The following is an 18,828-nucleotide window of genomic DNA, read 5'->3' as shown; positions in this document are numbered from 1 at the left end:
TCCTTGAACCCTCTGGGCCTCGGCGAGGTCCTCGGTGTCTCACCGAGCTCTCCCGGGCCGGGCGGTGGCTGCGGGCAGGAGACGAGCCACCGAGCAAAATCGCAGTCGGAATTCACTGGAGGGGCCGGGCCGGTGTGAGACAGATCGTACAGAGATGGGACAGGGAAGGGCCGGTGTGGGACAGACTGTACAGATGGGACAGCTCTGCACGGCACAGCCAAGCAGCCGCAGCTAGGGCCAGCTCCAGCCGAGACTGGCAGAAGCCACACCAGCACTCGCTCACCATTGCTTCTTGTCTCCTTGCCTGCTCTGCTTCTCTGTTCGTTACCTCAAGGCATGGGCAAGGTGGGTTATGTCTCCACCAAGCTCTGCCCGGCCTAGGCAGCTGCACAGCCAGGTGTGTTAGGAAGGATGGTCAGGGTGCTCAGGGATGCAGGAGCAATAAGGGAGGAGCACTTTCTCAGACTATTTAGGAAGGTCAGGAAACATGTGGCTCTTCTAATAATGGATTGTGCAAGGATTTAAAAAACAGGGTCATTCAGTCCATCTTAGGCAGAGATGGATCTTCTGATCCAAAAGGAACTGCAGAGGGAGAGCTGTTTCCTGAAGCTCCCACTCTTCCAGGAAGATGCTGGCAGGGATGCCTCATGCTCCGAGCTCCTCATGCCTGTCTTAGAGGTGTGAAAGTAGAAGCATCTAAGGGAATCTTACATTGCCCTAATTGGAAATACTAAGTGGTCAGAGATATTGGGCACTGTTTCATTGACCATGGAAATTACCCTTTCTCTCCAAACAGGTGAGGTGTTCTGTCATCTATCATTTGGGTTTGTTGTCTGGTGTCCAGCCCTGAATGTGTGGCAACTATTCCTGTTGTTGAGAACAACACTCTGTGGCTTACACTATTGGATTTGATCATGGGCTTGACCACATGCGGGAGCAGATGCTAAGGGTCCTGGAGGCTTCAGCAAAATTCCTTCTCCTCCATGCTTGGTGACACAAGACCTGTGGAATAGAGTGAAGGTAAGGGGACTAAGTGTCCATCTTCTATGGTCTCCTGATCCCACCTGGGTAACCTTTGATCCCAAAGCTGCAAGCTTTCTTAAGCCTTCACCCTGGGATGAGAAGGTAGTCAAGCTGCAAACCCTGCTTCTAACCAAAGCACAGCAAAAGACTCCATGGCTTTCAAATCTTTATTACAATTCTCATCCCAGTAACAAAGATTAAAATGCTCCACATCATGTAGGAGAAGATCAAAATGGCTGTAAATTCAACAGAAAGTTTTTTTGCATATCTTGGGGCCAGAAGTATCCACAAGCCAGAGCACTTCCTTTGGAAGGGAAGATGGAAAGAAGGCACAAAAGGCAAACGACCTTTTCCAAGGCTTAACCAGAGAGAGCCCAGCATCCTGGCCATAGCAGCCATTCTTACACACTTCCAGCAGCACAGAGGTCAGAGACATTTCCATTGCAATGACACAGTCACCAGAAGAGCAGTGAAATCTCTGCTCCAAAACTGTCATTAGAGACAATTAGTATGACCTGAGGATAGCATATTCATGTAGAGACCACAGTGACATGGAAAGGACTGTCAAGTATTAGGGGAATAGAAACCACCCAAGAAACATAACTGTGCATTTTGCACATGACCTGTTTTATCAAAGACTAATGCAAAACCCACCATTCCTTTTCTGGACACTTGAGCAGAAAGGTTGAGAGGGGGACAGAAAAGGCAAGCCCATTTATTTTCTGTGTTATGGATATGCAAAGGTATGAAAGATACTGCAGTTTTACTGGTACAGCTGTGACAAAGGTTTGACCTCATAACTGCAGTAGAATTTATCAGATCTGGTTGTTCAAAATGGTGTGTTACTTGCACATTATTTGTTGCACATTAGTTAACAATTAAATACTTTTTGAAAAATGCCTGGATCTGTGACCAAGCATGAACCTGAGCTTTAGAATAAGCCCTGAGCTCCCCACCCAGGGCTGCTCGCTTGTGAAAAACAGGGTGGCTTCCTATGTGGTACAAAGGGAAAAAGGGTGGGTCTATGCAGTGCCCTGTTCCAGGGTAGGAGAGAATCTGAAAATTTTTCTTCCCTTGAGCTTGCAGAAGCTTGCAGACTTCAGTAGCATGATACTCACTTTTGACAACACAGTCATCTTGGCCCACCATGAATAGAAGCTGTGCCTCACCTTTCTCTAGTGGGATCCGGCTTTGGTCGCCAGGAGCTTGAAAGGGATCATCCATGCCATCAGAATAGTCAAGAAATTTGGAATTGGTGGCCTTGGCTTTGTGTTCATGTAAGGCCACAGTGGGGATGATTTTATTTTTGTAAGAGAGAGGAATCGCTGTAACAGCAACAGGGGCATTGAGGGAAGCAACAGCCAAGATGTTCTTCAGGAAGGCAGCCATGGCAAGGGACACTTCGGCTCCTTTGGAGAAACCAAGCAGGCCAACCCCTGGACCCTTCACCTGGGAGATAGGAGGAAATGCTCATCAGTGCTCAGCTGAAAAGATTGATGGAGGGAAAGATTGTCCAATGCTGAGAGTCTGCAAAACCACATGAAGAAAGTCATGGCAATGATTACTTTTCCTTCTGGACAAATGGCAGGCATACCCTCCCACACCCCCTATACTCCCTCCTCACACTGTACTTCAAACCACTCATATGCAGAATGTTCCTTGGTATTCCGAAATCAGCCAGGAGTGGGGAGACATGATTTCATCCCTCTGGGGACAGCTTGTAGGTCACAGCTATGAATTATTAGTCTTATACCCTGGCAGATGCTCTTTACTTTTCACTCTTTAAACTGTAGGAGGACATTTGGTGGCAACTCATGAAGGCTTTCTCCTGCAACACTTCCCACTTGGTTACATCTGATCTGTCTCTTGTGATGTTGCTTTGTGATCTCTCTCCACCCCCCTTCCAGAGCATGTATACTTGCCCCTTCTCTTTCCTAGAACTCAGACACCCAAAATCCTTGCAAAGGCCAGCCCTGCCAGGTGAGTTATTCTGCAGCTTCCTCCAAAGATGACTTGAGCAAAGTGAGAGGACTTTACAGGAGCAGTTCCTGGAACCCAGAGCAAATGGGTGTTCCTACCTGTGGGTGCTGCAGCATATAGTTCACTGCCTCTTCAAAATATTCCAGATGGAGTGTCTTTGGTTCCTGGGGCAGATCCTCAAATTGATAATAAGCCAGGGCGAGTGTGGCAAAGCCATGATTGGCCAGCAGGCTTGCTCTGGACTCAAAAAGACCTCCTCCAAGTCCATGTATATCAATGATCCCTGGAAAGGTGTCTTCTCCTGGAGCAAACAAGACAAAGATCAGAATTGCCTGAAATGACTCCTTTCAATGTTTCTCTGGTTTGGAATGCATCAAACGAGGTACAAAACAGGAACTGCAGAAAAGCTTCTTTTGAGGAAAAGATGCTATCAGTCAGCTGTGCAGTGTCAGCACCTGAAAAAATTCTAAATTGTGTTGTAGAGGAAAAAAAAATGCAGGAGCAGAACCTCTTAGATAAGGTGCAAACCTTTATTTGTTTTAGGAATCAAAACAAAATACGACACCACTGTATTCTGCAGCTTCTTGTCTAGCAGCTCTCAAGGCACACTCACATTCACTTGCTGTGAATTTCTTCATGGTTGTTTTTTAGTTTGTTTTCTTTTTTTTTTTAACCTCAAGCCCCGAGTAAGAATGGTTTTTCCTCTCCCTTCTGCAGCTGTGTCCTGGCACGTGCATGGGCCGGTGAATTGGGAAGCATGGTCGGGCTGGTGAGTGGCATGGGAGTGGGGAGGGAAGGATGGGGGAAAGGACATGAGGCTTTAATGGACTCCACAGAGGTCATGGAACAACTTTCACCAACACAACACCAGTTTAGAGAAAGCAGGATGGCTGCAGTTGGTACTCACCGGGGGGCAGGAAAAGCGTCGCCCGGATCCTCCCTTCTCGCACCGGGATTCTCCGCACCCCGTCCCGCAGGAACGCCCGCTCGTGCTGCGCCTGGGCCAGGAGCCGCCCGTGGCGCTCCCCGTGGCCCTCAAACACCTCCAGCTGCAGGAGGAAGGGACTCTGCACGTCCCGCTTTACCAGCCGCCAGAAAGGTTTCTCGGGCTGCAAAGCCCAGAGCAGCCCCATGGGCTCCAGGCCGGAGAAGCTGCCTCCCGGCAGCGCAGGACAGCGGGCGAGATCCAGCTCGCCGTCGTCGCCCGCCTGGTAGCGGGCACTGGCCTGGAACAGCTCTCTGGTCTCGTCCCGCAAGGACGTCCGCAGAGTGACCTGCTGCCGCGGGCCCAGGCCCTGCACGGCGATGGCCAGCGGCTGATCGAAGAGGCTGCGGGCGGCGGGCGACAGGTGGATGGAGGGGGCCATGGAGGAGAGTCCCTGGGCGGGGGCTGTCCCGGGGCTCCACGCGGGGCCGCGGCTCCGTGGGGCTGCAGGTGCGGGGCCGGGCCAGGGCAGCTGCCTCTGCCAGGCGCGGGAACTGGCCCGGCACAGGGAGCGGGCACTGACCTGCCACATGACTCCGGAGTTGTCGAGTCCACTGTCTGCATTCAAGCTGAGGCTTCTTTTATGAATGCAGCTTCCTACACATAGGCGGGGGTGGGGGGAATTTAAGCAGGAATGGTGTGGATCTACATGTGCTGGGAGATGCCAGATTTGCCTGGAGCCATTGTTGCATCCCTGCCAGCACCCACGGCAGGGCGGGACCATCACAGCCAATCCCCTGACACAGATGGAGCATCTCAGCTCAAAGAAGAGAAAGCTCCAGGGACACTTTATTGCCACCTTTCAGTACCTGAAGGAGGCCTGTAAGATGGAGACAAGTTTGTTAGTAGAACAATGGCTTTAAACTATAAGACAGTTGATACAGATTAGACATAAGGTAGAAGTTTTTTACTATGAGGGTAGTAAAACAATATCCCAGGTTGCCCAGAGAGGCGATGGATGTCCCATGCTTGGAAACATCCAAGACCAAGTTGGACAGGGCTCTGAGCAATCTGATCTAGTTGAAGATGTTCTTTCTTATTGCAGGGGGGTCAGACTATATGACATTTAAGGTCCCTTTCAACCTGAACCATTCTATGATACTAAGATCTCCAAAAGGCTCTCTCCAGACACTTGTTGATGCACAGTGTGCTTATCTGCTGTGGTTGAAGTTCTCTACAGCAGGCCTGCTGGACTGGACACAGACACATTCCTCCTTCCCGGGTTTCTCCTGCAGACTCCTTTTCCCTCAAACTCAGCCAAGCTGCAGGCCTGGGAACATCTCAGGCAGAGACAGCCCCACCAGCCAGCACTATCTCCTGGCATCTCCTGAGACGTGCCATTTTGTGTGATGACAACACCTGGCATTGCAATGAGCTACTCGGAGACTTATGTTCCTCCCTCCCTCCTGCTCTATCACATTCCCTTCTAGCCCACGCTCATAAAAAGAGTCTTATCCTTGCTAAGGCAGGCCCAGACGTATCAGACAGTGCTGCTGATAACATCTGTTATGAAACATGCTGGGCAGGGAAGGGCTACAATGGGGATGCCCAGGTGCTGAAAACATGACAGGACTGAGAGGCAACTGCTGGCTCTGAGGTTTGCCCCAGTGTATCAAGCTGGCCTGGAGGACACCTGCAAAATGGACAGCTTGTTCAGCTTGCATGGGGAGATGGTGTTCACAAAGGAGGTGGCAACCCTCCAGGTCTGACAGAAATGGTGCTCCCTGGCCCCTGGCTTTGTCCTCGCAAAGCAGTTGTTGGGTGCTGGTGGCAGTTCAAGATACACAGGTATTTTGGAGTGTGTGACTTCTCTGCTGAGCAGGAGGCCCTCAAGACCTTTCCACCAACAGGACCCTTGATCTACCCTAGGATGGGAGAGTGGTCAAGATGCAAAACCTGTTTACACCAAAGCACAACAAATGAATACACAGCTTTCAAATTTTAGACTCCTTATTGCAATTCTCATCCCAATAACAAAGAAGGCAAACAGCCTTTTCCAAGGCTTAACCAGAGAGAGCCCAGCATCCTGGCCATAGCAGCCATTCTTACACACTTCCAGCAGCACAGAGGTCAGAGACATTTCCATTGCAATGACACAGTCACCAGAAGAGCAGTGAAATCTCTGCTCCAAAACTGTCATTAGAGACAATTAGTATGACCTGAGGATAGCATATTCATGTAGAGACCACGGTGACATGGAAAGGACTGTCAAGTATTAGAGGAATAGAAACCACCCAAGAAACATAACTGTGCATTTTGCACATGACCTGTTTTATCAAAGACTAATGCAAAACCCACCATTCCTTTTCTGGACACTTGAGCAGAAAGGTTGAGAGGGGGACAGAAAAGGCAAGCCCATTTATTTTCTGTGTTATGGATATGCAAAGGTATGAAAGATACTGCAGTTTTACTGGTACAGCTGTGACAAAGGTTTGACCTCATAACTGCAGTAGAATTTATCAGATCTGGTTGTTCAAAATGGTGTGTTACTTGCACATTATTTGTTGCACATTAGTTAACAATTAAATACTTTTTGAAAAATGCCTGGATCTGTGACCAAGCATGAACCTGAGCTTTAGAATAAGCCCTGAGCTCCCCACCCAGGGCTGCTCGCTTGTGAAAAACAGGGTGGCTTCCTATGTGGTACAAAGGGAAAAAGGGTGGGTCTATGCAGTGCCCTGTTCCAGGGTAGGAGAGAATCTGAAAATTTTTCTTCCCTTGAGCTTGCAGAAGCTTGCAGACTTCAGTAGCATGATACTCACTTTTGACAACACAGTCATCTTGGCCCACCATGAATAGAAGCTGTGCCTCACCTTTCTCTAGTGGGATCCGGCTTTGGTCGCCAGGAGCTTGAAAGGGATCATCCATGCCATCAGAATAGTCAAGAAATTTGGAATTGGTGGCCTTGGCTTTGTGTTCATGTAAGGCCACAGTGGGGATGATTTTATTTTTGTAAGAGAGAGGAATCGCTGTAACAGCAACAGGGGCATTGAGGGAAGCAACAGCCAAGATGTTCTTCAGGAAGGCAGCCATGGCAAGGGACACTTCGGCTCCTTTGGAGAAACCAAGCAGGCCAACCCCTGGACCCTTCACCTGGGAGATAGAAGGAAATGCTCATCAGTGCTCAGCTGAAAAGATTGATGGAGGGGAAGATTGTCCAATGCTGAGAGTTTGCAAAACCACACAAAGAATGTGACAGCAGTATTTACTTTTTCTTTTGAACAAAGGACAGGCATCTCCTACATAATTTTTTTTTCTATTTTATGTAAAACATTCTTTTATGATAGCCAAGAGAGAACAAGCACAATGACACTATTTGAACTCTGGTTGCAAGAGAAAAATAAGATTATTTAGAGCTAATGTGGAAATGCTTTGGTAGTGGGAGGCTGTAAGAGGAGATCAAGGTTCCCCCATATTTGACAGAGACAGTTTCAGCCATCTCAGAGATGTACCTAGTGCTGCTTAAAGATGAGGAAAAGGTGGTTTTAATTTTCTTTTTATATCTTCCTTTCTACTCTGTTATTTACTGGCAATAAATTAAATTATTCTTCTCCAAGTCAAGTCTGTTTTGCCGGTGATGTTGGTCAAAATATTGATGAATTATTCCCTGTCCGTATCTTGACCTGTAGGGTTTCTCTTAGTTTCTCCACCTCTCCTGTTGCTAAAGAGGATTGAAAGAGTGGCTTGGCAGATATCCAGCACCCAGCCAAGGTCAACCTCCCACAGCTGGCTACCAGTAAAGTCTTTTCTCTTTATATTTTTTAGACTAACAGTTCACATGTGGGCATGTGGTGACAATTCATGAAAGCTGCTTCAAAAAATGCATGTGTCTCCTCTCCACAATGCAGGTGTCTTCTCTTCTCAGTCACTCTGAGATTGTGGTATCTGAATAGTACCCATGCTCTGAATAGTACCAGTGCATATCTGTTGATTCTTCCCCTTTCCTAGGTGAGCATTCTGGCAGGTGCTAGCCAAACCAGATGAGTATTTCTGCATCTTTCTCAAAAGTGGCAAAGTGACAGGCACGTGTGGGACTGCCGACTCCCCTCCCCACTTTTTGTGCCCCATATGGATGTTGTGAAACTCAATGGTCCTTTGTGTCCTTCAAAAAGATGCTGTTCCTGTGCCCCAAGGGTCTGATTATGAGAGCAAATAAATGCTTGCTGTCTCAAAATTCTCCTGTCCTGCTCAGCTTCGCTTGGAAAAATTGGTGGATATGTTTCCTGTATCTTCATTTGTGTTTCTGCACTGCTTGGAAGCCCATGAAGGGACCATCAGCATGGTCCTTGCCTTACAGCACGCAGAACATTCCCCTCCAATAGCCACGGTGTTATGACCTCTGGAGGGCACGACACTGCCCCGTGCCTTTGGTGCCTGTGCTGCGCTGCCTGTACAACGGCGCCTTCAGGCCTGTGCTGCCCTACACAGAACCCAGGCCCTACAGGAAACTCAGCCAGCTCTTCCTTACTGAGACCACAGGCAGCTCCCACCCAGGACCTAAGGTAACACAGCTTATGTGGCCCTGCCCTTATTGAACAGTGCACAAAGATATTCCCTTGCAAACATTGTTTCTCTTTGACTGTAGATATGCTACAAAGAGCTGTTTCCTTATTCAAGAATCTTACAATACCTTAAAAGACTGAAAGGAGATGAAGCAAAGTGAAAATTTTCCAGGATAGAAATCCATTTTAATTTGGAGGAAATGTAAAATTTTTGAGTTGAGTCTGTGGTTAGAAATCATAGTTATTTAGCCAGACTGCAAGGCCTAAGCTCAGTGAAGTTACTTCAGCGAAGGACAGAGATAAAGGGGGGGAGACAGAAGATGACAGAGTGACAGGGACTGCTGTAAGGGCAGGTCAACCTGACCTCGGAATTCCTTCTGATAAAAGGGAACTAGCAGTAAATGTCACATGAAACCCATAAAAATGAATATGTATGAACCTATTGTGAAATTGTATGCATATGTATTTGAGAGAGAGATAAAAAGAGACCTGAAGTTCTCAGAGGCACGCATGCTTTTTTTGAGGAGAGCAATCTCCACATGCGTCCAGCGCTGTAATAAACATACTAAGCTTTACAACTTTGACAAAGTTGTGGGGTTTTCTTCTTTTCTCCTCAAAACAGAGACAATCTCTGCTATGAACTACGTCTGCATGACATGGGGAAATGCTTCTTTGCTTGGGGTTCTCAGCATCTAAAGGGATGTAAGATTAGTATTAGCTATAATACATGGCATTTTTAGATACCTTACAAAATATGCTTTTCTTACTGGGATCATAATGGACCACTACCTCCTAGTCAAAAAAATTTGGTATACTCTGCAGGTCTCAGCAAGAAATAGCTTTCTGCAGAAAGAGCAATTAAGAAAACAGAAACTCTGTGCCTAGCTAGTCCTGTGTAAATCTGTGAGGAGTACCTGTAAGGTGTCCTGTAAGTCCAGGCAGTTTCCAGAGTCCAGGGAAAGGAAAAGCTAAGGAGATTTTATGCTGTCTTTGGTGAGCATTAAAATGCTCAAAACAGACATGGGAGTGCTTGCATCCATCGCAGAAAGAGCAGCATGAGCTCCTGGTGCAGCTCTGCAGCACAGCCCCAAGCAACAAAGCTGCAGTGCTGGTGCCTGTGGTTGCACATAGAGCACACAGAGCAACCCAGGAAGGGCACCACTGGGACAGGAGATATTTACCAGGGACATAAATGGTGCGGTAAGGATGGCTGGTGAGGATGAGTAGACAGGGGGTCTGAGGATGAGTTTGGCAACAGCATTTCTGTCCAGCCACTAGCGCTTCACAGAGCCAAGAGGCCCAAGGGCACCCCAGCATGATCTTGTGCAATTTTACACAGCTCAGCTTTCAAGATTTAGCAAAAGCATACAGGCAAAAGAGGGAGGAAAGGCTGGCAGTGTTCCAAGTATGGGATCTTGGAGGACATACTGTACACTTAAATCCCAAACAGTTGAGTGTATGGGTGCTGTCTTGCAAAACCTGGATAACCCAATGGCTCGGAGGAGCACAGGGCAATGCATCCCGCTCTCAGTGAGTATAGCTTCAGGAGGCTTTAAAGACAGAACTATCTCTCACCTGCTGACTGCTGTGATAAAATAGCATTGTGGAAAAACGTTTCAGAGGTTTGCCAGTATTTATGGGGACTGACCTCACAGCCAGGCACATATTCATGTGGTCCTAAAATGGAACTTTTTCACCCAGCACAAAAAATCCCCAAACATATTGGAAGGCACCCCACTTGCCTTGAAAGGACCAATAATTTCATTGCTAAAGGCTGCTGTGGGGAACCGGAGGGGGGGGGAAGATATTTTATTTGTATTACTGGACTGAAAAGGAAGCAAGCGAACCTGAAGCATTTCAAACGCAACAGATCACGTTTGCCTGAGAAAATCTTACTGCATCATTCAGTAGGGGCAGGGCCACATAGGTGGGTGTGATTGCCCAAACTGAGTGGGAGCTGCATACAGGCTCCTCTTTTAGGAAGTGTAAATGTGTGACCAAGGGATCTTTACAACACAGCATGGACCTGAAGGCCACACCATGTATGCAGGATAGCCCAGCAAAGGCAGACAGAATGGTGACCATTACCAAATATGCCTATGAACAGTATTTCCTGCATAAAGCTGAGCAGACTGCTTAAAAATACTCTGAAAACATGATGATGACTACAAGAAAGTTCACAACCTCCCTGAAGTTACCTAGGGTGTAATAACATGGCTGGTGAAAAGAAGATAACAAATTCTCTTCTCTAGGCACTTAGCCATGCAGAATTGCTCCTAGAGCAAATACTTATTTTATTCAGAACATTTGATTTCTCTACCCACGACATAGACCTTCTATCCCCAGATGAGATGCAGAGACCTGAACTGCTGATTCATATCTAGCAGACAAAAGGCAAGACCAAGACAGAACATTTTCTAAACAAGTGTACTTTTATTTTGTGAAAAAATAAGGGTTAGATTTTTGCCAGAGGCTTCTTTGTAGTCAGAATACCTTTCTCAAACAGAAGTGTAGCTAGAGAAATCTTTTCCTCCAAGGTTTCACATGGAAGGTTAGCCACACTTACATGATTTGGATAGGAAGACAGAAGAAATTCTATACTGTCTGTATATTCAGGATCTAGCTCAAGAAACTTGGGTTCTTCCTTATGATACACTCTTGAGTTTTCTGTAGTGTAGTACAGCATCACACCTGCCTCTTCATTACACAGTCTAACAATGCCATGACGGAGCAGGCGTACTTCGGTGTCTTTTGTTATCAGGATATCAACGTTGCAGGGGCCTCCATCTTGCCACCGGGCCGGGAAGCCGTAGACACTCTGTGCCTTTTCACTTTGAGTGAGCACTGGAGGGAGACAGTCATGAAGAAACGACTTGGCTCTCTGATCCACAGCAGCATCGATGGGTGCATAGTCAACAAGTTTCTTTATCAGGCTCTGCACCTTCTCCACAAAGGCCGTTCGCCGAGCATCGACTGTGTCAGAGTTAGTGACCCCCATATACTGCAGGTAGTCCATGGGAAGCCCCCGTCGGTACTCCACATCCTCCTCCAGGGCCATCTGCAGGGCAGCTGGGAGGAGCTTCTCCAAAAAGTCCCCCCAGGAATTTCTCTGGTAGGAAGACACAGTGATGTGGAGTGAATGTGCATCAGGGAGACAATCACCCTGGTGAATAAAGCCACGGGGGAAGTACAGCAGGTCTCCAGCCTCCAGCACAGTCTCCAGCACAGGCTCACCGAGTTCAGCCTGTGTGAGGTTTGCACTGGAGAACTGGGGCAGCACCTCAGCATCTGTTCTGGGCCTGTAGACACGCCAGTGCTTCTTCCCCTCCAGCTGCAGCACGAAGGCCTCGATGTCATCATAGTGGGGGGCAAAGCCCTGCGTACCCGGGGGCGTGAGGTAGGTGTTCGCCCCTGCCATGCTGCCAAACTGCTCCTGCAGGATGGAGAGGAAGTGCCAGACGGTAGGGGAGAAGGCCTGCGGGCAGAGGAGGCGCAGGGAGCAGCCGTTCTGGTAGAAGTCCCACACGACAGCAGGCAGGGCTCTGCCGGAGGGGTTGTGCGTCTCCCGCACTCCCTCGGCATAGCTGGTCACATCCAGGTGGGTGCCGAAGTGAACCTCTCCTCCTCGCAAGGCGGCGTCGAAGTCGGCCGTGGAGAAGAGCCCCGCGTAGTAGCCGGGGTCGCCCCGCCGCAGCAGCAGCGGCGCCCGTTCCCAGTGCCGCCCCAGGAACTCCGCCGGCGCCACCGGGGCCAGCAGCCAGCGGAAGAGCTCGGCGGCCCGCTGCCGGCTGTCCTCCAGCAGCGCCAGCCGCCGCAGCAGCCCCGACACACCGCCGCCGTCCTTCCCGGCCGGCCGCGGGCCGCAGAGCATCGCCTTGGGGCCACCACGCGGTTTCGCGTCAGGCCCGGCGTCCGTCGCCTCGGGCCGAGGATCCACGGGGGCCTCCACGGGGGCCTCTACGGGGACCACCACGGGGAGCTCCACGGGGAGCTCCACGGGGGCCTCCTCGGGGAGCTCCAAGTGGCTCGGGGGCGCCGCGGGCGGCGGCGCCTCCGGCTCCGATCCGCCGCCTCCCGCCCGGCCGCGCCTCGGGCGGGCCTTGGCCCGCTTGCGACCCGCGGGCAGCGGGGCCCCGCGGCGGCGCCGCTCCATCCGCCCGGTCCCCGCCATCCGGCGGTACACGGCGAGTGCCGAGAGCCGCCCCAACTCACGTTGCTCCATCACCATGGCCGCCATGGCTCCCCGCCCCGCGCCACCGCTTCCGCCGGGAGCGCCCCGGGCACGGGATGGAGCCCGTCCCCGCCTGTCCCCGCCCCTCGTCTGCCGCCGGAAGGACGCGTTCTATGGGTGCCTGTGGTGCAGTGTGGAACAGAATGTCTTGTCTTTTGTCATCTCCGCCGCTTAAAAAGTGCTGGGTATATTTGCTTCCCCCGCCCTGCGGAAGAAAAAAAGAGGCGATTCGCCTTGGTACGATGCAGGTCTGTTCTTTGGCTGGGAAGCTTCGTTCTGGAAGTACGCACTAAGCAGTACGTTCAGAAAGTTATGTTTTGTGTGAAGGCGTACGGTAAAGATATGCTTTTAGACAGCCTGGAATTACTTTGTAACCTAATGAGTCTAGATGAGCTAACACTCATTTCATAATGTGTTGCACAAGGAGTAGCAACCCAAATTAAATGGAGCTAATTCTTGTGTGCCATCCCCCTCCCCTTTTCTTGTGCTTTTGATGTTGATAGCAGCTGTAAGGCTGTCATCTCAAAAGGATCCCAAAAACTCAAAGGACGGTCATGTCACATAGTGTTTGTTGGCTTGGGTTTTTTTGGCGGTTTTTTTTTTTTTTTTTTTTTTTTTCCCTAATCCATTCACTGTCTAATAACCTGGACAGACCTTTGTTTCCTCTCTGTTTCTCTCCGAGGCTTCCCAGAAGGCCAGCGTTAGTGGTGCTGCGCAGCCTGAGGGCTGCTCTGCACTTCCAGAGGCTGCAGTTTCCTAGAGGGGTAGAACAAGACTCTGCTTGAGGCAGAGATAGGGGTTTGTATTGACAGACTTATATTTTTGATCGAGATACAAGCTTCCGTTGAAGAAATTCACTATGCAGTACTTTTGTGAGTAGAATCTTTGATGAACTGCAGTAATTCATGGGAATGAATTTTGCATGAGAATTTCATCTCCAGAGGCTGCTGTGAGTCTAAAGCATTTAACTGCAGCAATTACCCAAGTGTGCCCAGGAACCCTCTGGTTCACAGGGTGTTATTAACCTCTCACAGATATGAATATCAGCTGCCCACAATATGTTAAACAGCTAACACTCTAAGGCATATGCAGATTTGCTGTGTGGGCTACTTAGTGTATCAGGCATAGGATATAAAGCTGAAAAGAGAATTTTCACCTTTTGCCAGGTTTCAACCCAGACCTACATTTCAATTTTACCACAATTCAGGAGCAGAAATCAGTTAGGCCTAATAAGGATAAGTTCAGCTGTTAATCTCAATTCTAAAATTGATGCAGATACCTAAAAGGTTGTTTGAATTGCCTTAAAAACAACACAAATCAGTCTCACAGAACACCAATATGCTCTAATCAATGAAGGCCTTTATGTATATGTGCAAGAACAGCTATTTTAATTTTGGAGGTATTTTTCTGACGGAGTTCTTCGGGCATAGCCAAAGCTGCGTGAAGAGCAACGGCAGTAGAAGGCTGTCCTCTTTGTGCCACGATGGTTTTAGTTAATGGAGACGGGTTCTAGGAGTGCACAGGCAGCCTCCAGGCTCCCATTTCACCCCTGGGCCGTTTGCGGCTTTGCCAGCAGGTGGCAGAGGCCGACCAGCGCTGTGCGCCCCGCTGCGGGGAGCGCCGCGCCTGCCTGGCAAGGTGACCCGCGGGGTGCGGAGCGCTGCGAGAGGGGAGCGCACGCAGCCTGTGCGTGCATCTGCAGAGTGGAAGAGAAGGGAAGGGCGAACGCTATTTCAATCCACCCTTTGTTTCCCCAAGGTTAAGCCCTGCTTACTAGAATAATCTTATCAGCTGAAACCATTTCAACAGAACTGGACCCTTAACAAAATCGAGATGCAAAGCGCTTGAAATATGGTAAAAGTTAGGCCATTGTAGGCTTTGATTATACGTAAGCACGGCTAAACAGGCTTGGCAGGGGGAAGACTTTTGAAAAGCCTGGGTGTCTGGATTGTTATTTGTGTTACTGCTTAATTTACTGGAGTGCATCTGATCCTTCTGAGAAGAAGGCAGGCGCTGTGCACAGAGCCTGACCTGAGTTACACCAGGATATCTGTAATGACAGCAGCAAAGCTGTTCTGGATATTTACCAGTACAGGGGGTTCAAAGTCTCATTTGAGGGCCCTGATCTTCATAGGGATGTCACTTTCTACTGCTGAGAGACAGCTGATTGACACTGGATTTTTTATGATGTATAACAAAGTCTCTGAGCGAAGGACACAGTGGAAAATAATAGTGGTTAAATCTCTATAACAAGAAAACATTTATTTTGACAATTTAGCCTTTCTAATAATAAATTCTTTCGAGAATAAAGAATGTTGCTATTTTTCTGTGTGACGCAAGAAAGGGTTTTGACCTAGGGCAAAAAGAGAGAGCTTCAGTGTCACTTACAAAGTACTCAGATGATTGTTTAGGAGTAGCCACAAAGTTTACATGCTCTTTGCTTTCATTGTCCAATATTTAAAGAGAACTCGTCTAAAGAAATATGTGTCATGTACAGCTCTTTAAATAAACAAAAGGAAAGCAATACAGATCTCTGAATGATTAGGTGATCCCTAGCTGCTGCTTACACAGACAGAGTAGCAACTGGAGGCTCAATTAAATTTCTTAATTAGAACTTAGCACAAAATTACTTGGATTTTATGAACGTATAAGCTGCATTGCCGAGAGCCACATGTGTTTTATTTAAGAGGACATATAAATGTGGTGAGTACAACCTATTAGAGAGTCACAAGTGACTTCAAAAGAAGTAAGTAAATGGCACCTTAAAGAGATGTAGGGTTCATTTGATATTTTAGCCTTATGCCATTCAAATAATTGAAATCTCAAATTTAAAGAGCAGTTTCGGTTAAGTCCTGACCCTGCAAAACTATGAGTAGTCTTCACTAATGAGTGGAAAGGACAAAATTCTTTGCAGTTTCCTGTGTATTAGATACTCAGTTGTTCACCATTGTGCAGACCTTCTCTGTGTTCCCAGAAAACCATTAATGTAAACCAGTCACTATTAGAAAATTAAGCCCAGCTTAATCCTTCTTCTCATTATTACTTTGCTGGTGACCTTCCTTTTGCACAATCAGTTTTGTTTTCAAGCCAAAACTAATACCTAGTAAGGATAAAGAGCATTTCAAGCCTTCACTAACAGGTTTGCTTAGCTGACAATCTTTCTTATACAGCCTAGCTACATCCAGTGTCATCACTGGAAGGACACTTGGCTGGATTGTGAGCCTGCTGCTCATTGTGAAAGCTATAAAGTTCACTGCCAGATATAACAAGACTGAAAGCTAATTCAGGAACTGTTTCTCAAGAGCTATCCTCTGGCCTCCCTCATCAGAGTGAATGCACTCACTCACTGAAGCATCTTTTGGCAGCAGCTTTGGCCTCCTTCCAGCTGTTTCTCTCTTCTCAGGGATTTTCTTATTCAGTGACTGGTTGTGGTCTTTAATCCTGGTTATCTTGTACAAGGAACCCCACTGAGAAAAGAAGCCTTCCCTGCCATGGAACAGCCATATTAAAGCACATTTGTAAAAATCATAATTAGAAGGTCCTGTCCTCCCTGTGAAATTATCTTTTTGGAGGGATTTGGAAGCACAGACATTTTCTTTTGTACCATGTGACACTAAAGCAGAAACATTGGAATTAAGGCTGAATTAAAATAATGTATTTAAGTAGGACCCTTGGCTGAGTTTATTCACCACGTTGAATAGGCATGTGTACTTTCAAATTCTGAAATAATTTTATGAGGGTTTTTGTACTTTTATTAGATGCCATCTAGCATTTGGTAGCATTGAGCAGATACCATCTGCAGTGACTCCACAGGCAGTGATTAAATACAAAGCTCCAGACCTCAAGGCTCCAGCAGAAGGAGAGAAAGAAATGGCCATGAAGAGAAAATCCCCATCCTAAAATGTAGGCAAAGAGGACCTGAATGAAATACTTCTCATGTGGGATTAATCACATCTAAAGAACCAAGGTAGAAAGTACTGTCGATGCATAAATCTTGTGCTAGAGAATATCCTTTTGATATGCACAGACCATGGCTCTTGACAAGCTGTTTGGCTGATGCCTTTCCATGGAAGACAGGTTTTAAAGGATTCTTGCTCCTCATATCCTTTCTGCACTAATGATGGCAACTGCATAGCTTTGCTCATTAAATACACTTATACCCACTATTTCAAGATTAGCATATAGCTGTGCCAACATAGGGCAGCCCTATTCAACATTTGCTTCTCCTGTAAGCTTCTAGTCAGAAGCCTTGCAAAAAACTTTACCTTTTCTTTCCTACATTGAAGTTTTTCTGAAGTACTCTGAAATTGCTTGCTCACTTCAGATCCGCACTACCAAGATGAAAATACTGTGCAAACAGAATGCCTTGGTTTAGCAACCATATTGGTTCAGATCTGCTCAGAGCACGACAGGAGAAAGCCCCTGTAGTACTTGCTTATTTGCTTCCCATAGTAGATATGTGTTGCTTCTAGCCAATATGGCACCTTATAGAAGTATTTTTGAACATTTCCAGTGCTCATTCAGACACACAAGCTCCTATTCTTTTGTATATATTGCCAGAAAGATGGAATTCCTCTTTGTGAGCAGAAAAATGCATATATGGTAGTATTTATACTGGTATGGCTTGTTCCTAGAAGGGATAATATTATGGTGTGATTAGAGAAGGGAGATTTAATCACTGACATTATTTTAGACAACCAATAGGGAAGAATGATGTTAAGCCTCCGGGGCATCTGCAGTGGGGATAAAGGAGTTTGCATTGTCATGAATGTGTGTGCAATATATTCTTAGGTCCTTAGGGAATAGCATACTCTCCTGCTATCCCACTGAGTCCAGGAAGGATCTTGGCTAGAAAGGCACAGCTGGCAGGAGTCAGTGGGCATGACAGGGACAATCAACTCCATTAATCCTGTGTATTACACAGGGAGCCCTGTTCCCAGCCTTAAAGAAAAGGTGATAAGGAGCAAATTGGGTTTGGTTTCTTGTGAATGCTATGAAGTATCTTCCATTTCTTTGTTATCCATGAGGATCAAAGCATTTGAAGCATTGCTTCCAGTGTCAGACCTTGGAGAAGTAATTTCCGCCCCTCCCATGGAAAGGCTGTGGGAAGACTGAGTACTCAGAACGTGCCTTGGTCCTGCAGTGCAGCACTGCTGTGCTGGATGCTCAGCATGTCCAGCTAAGTGACCTCTAGGGTCATCTTCCTTTCCTTTCCCACCACAGCCTCCTTTCCCTTCAGTCACCAGTGGGGAGGTCAAGTTATCAGCTGAGCAGAGAAGCAGTAATGGCAACAAATGAATTTTGCCATCTAATAAATATTTGTAAAAGCTGTAAATAGCTGAAGCATACATTAGATTTTATTTACAATAGCATGTCCTGGCCTTTTCCTTTATACTTTTCATTTGGATGCAGAGCTTCTTGATAATATGGGAGTTGTTCATTTGGAAATAAGTTTTCATAAGAAATTAAGGGCACCATGCTTTACAAAAATTTCTGTCAGAAATCCAAAGACTGTGAATGAGAAGGAGTGTTACACTGAAGGTACTGGGAATGCAACATTTTAAGAGCTATGTTAAGTCAGGAATGTTTTCATAAAATCAGAAGAAAACTTAGGACTGGTAGAAATCATTATCTTATCCTCCAGCAATTTTTGAATATTTGAGAGGGAAGGCAGCTCTCTGTCTTGATTTTGCTTTCCGTGGAAAGCAAAGGGATATGCAAAAAGATGCAAGGAGAACCCCTGCATCCTTTCAGTTTAATTTATGAACAAGGGATGACTTGGGGGTCAGAGCATCAGTGTGAAACTGAGTCAGTGTCATACTCACACTTCTGCCTGAGCATTTCCTATGTAAACCTGGTAAATTATTTTTGCACACGATGCTCTGAAATTCCCAGTGATTTCAGTTGCTTTGTTTTCTGGATGCTTGCCAGCCAACATCATAGCCCGTGTTCTTTGTTGCTCTGTTTCTTTGCTTGATTCAGAAGTAAAGAGGAATAAGGGGGATGGTGTATGCGGGGAGAATATAATAATGAAGAGAAACATCACGTAATCTTTGCATTTCGATCACCTTCAAATTGTTTTTATTTTTTTCCCCCCAACTGAATGC

The 18,828-nt window shown here is 47.2% G+C and overlaps 2 protein-coding genes across 3 annotated transcripts; both read right to left on the bottom strand.

Moving 5' to 3' along the window:
- Positions 1-1,176: 1,176 nt before the first annotated feature.
- Positions 1,177-6,395, bottom strand: LOC102060671 (acyl-coenzyme A thioesterase 5). Its single transcript, XM_074542964.1, has 3 exons — positions 3,911-6,395; positions 3,102-3,304; positions 1,177-2,472 (listed from the first exon to the last, which is right to left on the bottom strand). The coding sequence occupies exons 1-3, from the start codon at positions 4,710-4,712 to the stop codon at positions 1,891-1,893; spliced, it is 1,587 nt and encodes a 528-aa protein (XP_074399065.1). The 5' UTR covers positions 4,713-6,395; the 3' UTR covers positions 1,177-1,890.
- A 138-nt stretch (positions 6,396-6,533) lies between these two features.
- RIOX1 (ribosomal oxygenase 1) lies at positions 6,534-12,922 on the bottom strand. Of its 2 annotated transcripts, XM_074542960.1 has the most exons (2): positions 12,542-12,922; positions 6,534-12,496 (listed from the first exon to the last, which is right to left on the bottom strand). In XM_074542960.1, the coding sequence occupies exons 1-2, from the start codon at positions 12,725-12,727 to the stop codon at positions 10,946-10,948; spliced, it is 1,737 nt and encodes a 578-aa protein (XP_074399061.1). In that variant the 5' UTR covers positions 12,728-12,922; the 3' UTR covers positions 6,534-10,945. The 2 variants fall into 2 exon arrangements, with proteins under 2 accessions (XP_074399061.1, XP_014120876.2); XM_014265401.2 differs by having other exon boundaries at positions 6,534-12,920.
- Between the last annotated feature and the right edge of the window lie 5,906 nt (positions 12,923-18,828).

This window comes from Zonotrichia albicollis, chromosome 6 (assembly GCF_047830755.1).
Source record: "Zonotrichia albicollis isolate bZonAlb1 chromosome 6, bZonAlb1.hap1, whole genome shotgun sequence".
Classification (NCBI taxonomy): Eukaryota; Metazoa; Chordata; class Aves; order Passeriformes; family Passerellidae; genus Zonotrichia; species Zonotrichia albicollis.
Note: the sequence above shows the minus strand (reverse complement) of the source record. Positions and strands in the feature narration are given on the sequence as shown.